Source organism: Eumetopias jubatus, unplaced genomic scaffold, assembly GCF_037043125.1.
Source record: "Eumetopias jubatus isolate StellerSeaLion01/CBP00866 unplaced genomic scaffold, mEumJub1_p1.0 scaffold_160, whole genome shotgun sequence".
NCBI classification, from domain to species: domain Eukaryota; kingdom Metazoa; phylum Chordata; class Mammalia; order Carnivora; family Otariidae; genus Eumetopias; species Eumetopias jubatus.
This window is the reverse complement of record NW_028274966.1, coordinates 127,755-131,427: the sequence shown is the minus strand read 5'-3', so window position 1 is coordinate 131,427 and position 3,673 is coordinate 127,755. Positions and strand designations below refer to the sequence as shown.

At 45.8% G+C, this 3,673-nt stretch overlaps 1 protein-coding gene across 2 annotated transcripts; it reads right to left on the bottom strand.

The window, feature by feature from the left end:
• Positions 1 to 1,131: 1,131 nt before the first annotated feature.
• Positions 1,132 to 1,521, bottom strand: LOC114198440 (keratin-associated protein 2-3). 2 transcript variants are annotated; one of them, XM_088020771.1, is made up of 2 exons: positions 1,509 to 1,521; positions 1,132 to 1,469 (listed from the first exon to the last, which is right to left on the bottom strand). In XM_088020771.1, exons 1-2 carry the CDS (start codon positions 1,519 to 1,521, stop codon positions 1,132 to 1,134), a joined length of 351 nt encoding a protein of 116 aa, XP_087876897.1. The 2 variants fall into 2 exon arrangements, with proteins under 2 accessions (XP_087876897.1, XP_027945654.1); XM_028089853.1 differs by having other exon boundaries at positions 1,132 to 1,521.
• Between the last annotated feature and the right edge of the window lie 2,152 nt (positions 1,522 to 3,673).

Below are 3,673 nucleotides of genomic sequence, written 5' to 3'. Positions count from 1 at the left end.
GAATATCTACCTTTTAGAATTCTTGTCATGAAGACAATTACCTTCTCATTTTGTTTGATTCAACAAATAGAAATCAAGTGCCAACCATATTCTAAACATTGAGCTCAGTACTGAAAGCCAGAATAAATAAATTGTGGCCCCTTCATTGGAGACAGAGAAATAGATCATCTCAATATTATGGCACATGGGGAAGGAAGTAAGCATAGAATACTATTGGCACATGTTAGGGGCACCTAACCTGACCTCTGTGTGTGTGTGTGCATGCAATGTACACACGTCCGTGTGTGTGCACATGTGTGTGGGTGTGTTTATGTGTTGGAGGGGTTAGGCCAGGATTATTACAGAAGGCTGAGCTGAATCTTTGAAATGACTCAGTGTTAGGTAGGTGAAGAAAGTGGAGGGAAGGGGTAGGTGGAAAAAAATATTCCAGACAAATGAAAGAATGTGACAGAAGCAAAGACATATGGAACTGCATGGCATGTGCCATTACTGTGAGTTTAGTGTTACTTGCAGTGAAACTTAGGGGTGTTGAGACATGAACCTGGACATGTGGGCAAAGAACAGACCCTGGAGGACCCCATGTGCACAGATTTCCTACCCACATAAGCAGTCTGAGGACTAGCCTGGCCTTCCTGTACCACCTTCTAAGATTCATATCAGGATTCCTAGCACCTCTCCCTTTCCTCTCCTGTCTTCCTCACCTTCTCTGTCTTGTCTTTCTTCTTCCTATTCCTTGTCTGATCATCTGTGTACACTAATAAACATGCACTACTGAATGAATCAGAGAGCAGGGAAGTTTACAGGAAAAATGAGTTTATTGAAAACAAGTGAGCAGCACATTACAAAAGATGGCAGGGAGGGTTTGAGCAGCCCTCAGAGTTCAGGATGAGTTTGCGAAGTCCATTTTGAGGACCTTTGAAGAGAGATTTACCATCCATGGTGTCTTCTGCTGATGGAGATGTAGGAATTTGGCTGAGGGTGGTGATGGACATCTGCTTGTGTATCCAAATGGTAGGATGTAAAAATGACTATTGTCACCTTATGAAAAATATCTATTTTTCTTTCTACTTTCTTAAAATGCAGAATAGGTGCTTAGGCTCCAGTGTGTTGCTCTGTGGGGGTGGTGGGGTCTCAGCAGCAGGGGGAGGTCCTGCAGGTGGTGCGGCAGGGGGCAGGCTGGCAGCAGGGGGGGCGGCAGCAGGGCGCCTGCACAGAGATGGGCTGGCAGCAGGTGGAGGCCCAGCAGCAGGGGCGGCAGACCACGGCCGTGCAGGACGTGGGGCAGCAGCTGATGGGGCGGCAGCAGCCCTCCTGCAGGCAGCAGGGGTCACAGCAGACAGGGCGGCGGCAGGGCTCACAGATGGGGCGCGTGCAGCGGCAGGTGCAGGTCACGGGGCGGCACACCGTGGTCTGGCAGGACACGGGGCGGCAGCAGCAGGGGTCACGGCAGCAGCAGGGCTGGCAGCAGCCTCCCCCACAGCCCGGGGAGGAGCAGGTGGAGCCGCAGCAGGAGCCGGTCATGGTGATGTCTGGAGTTGGTTTGGGTTGGACTGGTGAGAGGATTTGGGTGTTGTCAGGTGTGAATGTCTTTGTCGGGCTCTGGGGCCTTTATATACCCTGGCCAGCTGCTGATGACCCCCAGGACACATGATCATTTCTTAATCTTCTGGCCAATTAAGTGAGGATTTAGCATTGAGTAAATGATGTTTTTTGAATCTTCACCTTATACACATCCATGCATACAACCACAAACATTCCTTTGTTTTTCATATTGTTTATTCTTACCAAATGTAGACATTGGATTCAATTCTGATGATTTTTCCTGGAAATATTCCTAACTCATACAAGAGAAAAGAGTATGTTTTCTAAACTAGGATAGTTATCTAATCATTCTGCTCTTTAGCCTTAAAGTCAGCATTTTATTGCTGGACTTCAAAGACTCACATAATTACCACCCAAACAGTGGTAATTTGGCAATTTACACCCGTGCCCCTAACAGTAACAAGTTAATAGCAACACTCTTGTGCTGGCCAGTAGACATCTATCTGCTTCCTAGATGTCTCCTTCCATGACTCACTGAGAGGCAGGTCTGTGGTTTTCAGATGAGGAGGGACCACATGGTATCCTGGACCCCTGCCATCCTGGTTTAGTCACTCTTCCCCAGTAGGTCCTAGGCTCTCTGCCCCATTTGCCTGGAATGTCCTCCTCTTCCTGACCAAACTCAACTTCTACCTTGACTGTAAAATTTTCATCAAGGATCTGTTGCAGTTTTTATCTTTGTAATTTATTCAGGATTAATCATTGCATGTGTAGATTCTGGGAAGGGACTGTAGAGAACATATAGGCCTATCCCCTCATCTTACAAGAGAGGTCATGTGGGTTCACCACAGTCACACAGTGGGGTCTGGGTCTCCTCGGTCCTCAGTGAGCAGCCTCTACTATGAGTTTTATGTTTATGTTTATTCGGTAGAACATAGTCTTCAGACAGGAGAGAGAACATTGCAAGTATTCCCCCCATTTTTATCTTAAGTCTTAAAGTAAGCAAGCATCATTAAAAGTGATAATGAAAAAGTTAGGGAAGTGTCTTGTCCCAGTGAGAGATAATCCAAAAGGGCCCCAGGACTTGTTTGCTGGGTCAGATCTGTGCACCAGTGCAGAGGTTTCTCTGTGAGAAGCAATCAACAGATCTTGGCTTATTGGTGGGTGGGTGTGTGGGGATTGCTTGTTCCGGGATGTTCAAAGTGCAGTCTGATTCCCTCTGGTAACACATGGTGGCACTGAGATAATGCGCATATCTAATTCCTTTTACTGTTTTTTAATTATGCTTCACCCCATACCTTACCCTTTGTGATGAGTTCCATAAATTTACTTCTTTTTTTTCATTTTCTTTAAATTTCCTTATTGTTGTGTTAATCACCATACATTACATCATTAGTTTATTTTAATAATTTTTTATTGTTATGTTAATACCCATACATTACATCATTAGTTTTTGATGTAGTGTTCCATGATTCATTGTTTGTGCATAACACCCAGTGCTCCATGCAGAACGTGCCCTCTTTAATACCCATCACCAGGCTAACCCATCCCCCCACCCCCCTCCCCTCTAGAACCCTCAGTTTGTTTTTCAGAGTCCATTGTCTCTCATGGTTCATCTCCCCCTCCGATTTCCCCCTTCATTCTTCCCCTCCTGCTATCTACTTTTTTTTTTCTTATATTGCATTATTTGATTCAGAGGTACAGGTCTGTGATTCAACAGTCTTGCACAATTCACAGCGCTCACCTTAGCACATACCCTCTGCAATGTCTATCACCCAGCCACCCCATCCCTCCCACCCCACCTCCACTCCAGCAACCCTCAGTTTGTTTCCTGAGATTAACAATTCCTCATATCAGTGAGGTCATATGATACATGTCTTTCTCTGATTGACTTATTTCACTCAGCATAACACCCTCCAGTTCCATCCACGTCGTTGCAAATGGCAAGACTCATTCCTTTAGATGGCTGCATTATATTCCATCGTGTGTGTGTGTGTGTGTGTGTGTGTGTGTGTGTGTATACACACCACATCTTTTTTTTTTTAATATTGTATTTATTCGACAGAGAGAGAGACATCGAGAGAGGGAACAAAGCAGGGGGAGAGGGAGAGGGAGAAGCAGGCTTCCCGCCGAG

Bases quoted from the DNA above. Each gene is read 5' to 3' on its own strand.
- LOC114198440 (XM_028089853.1), bottom strand. From the start codon at position 1,521: ATGACCGGCTCCTGCTGCGGCTCCACCTGCTCCTCCCCGGGCTGTGGG.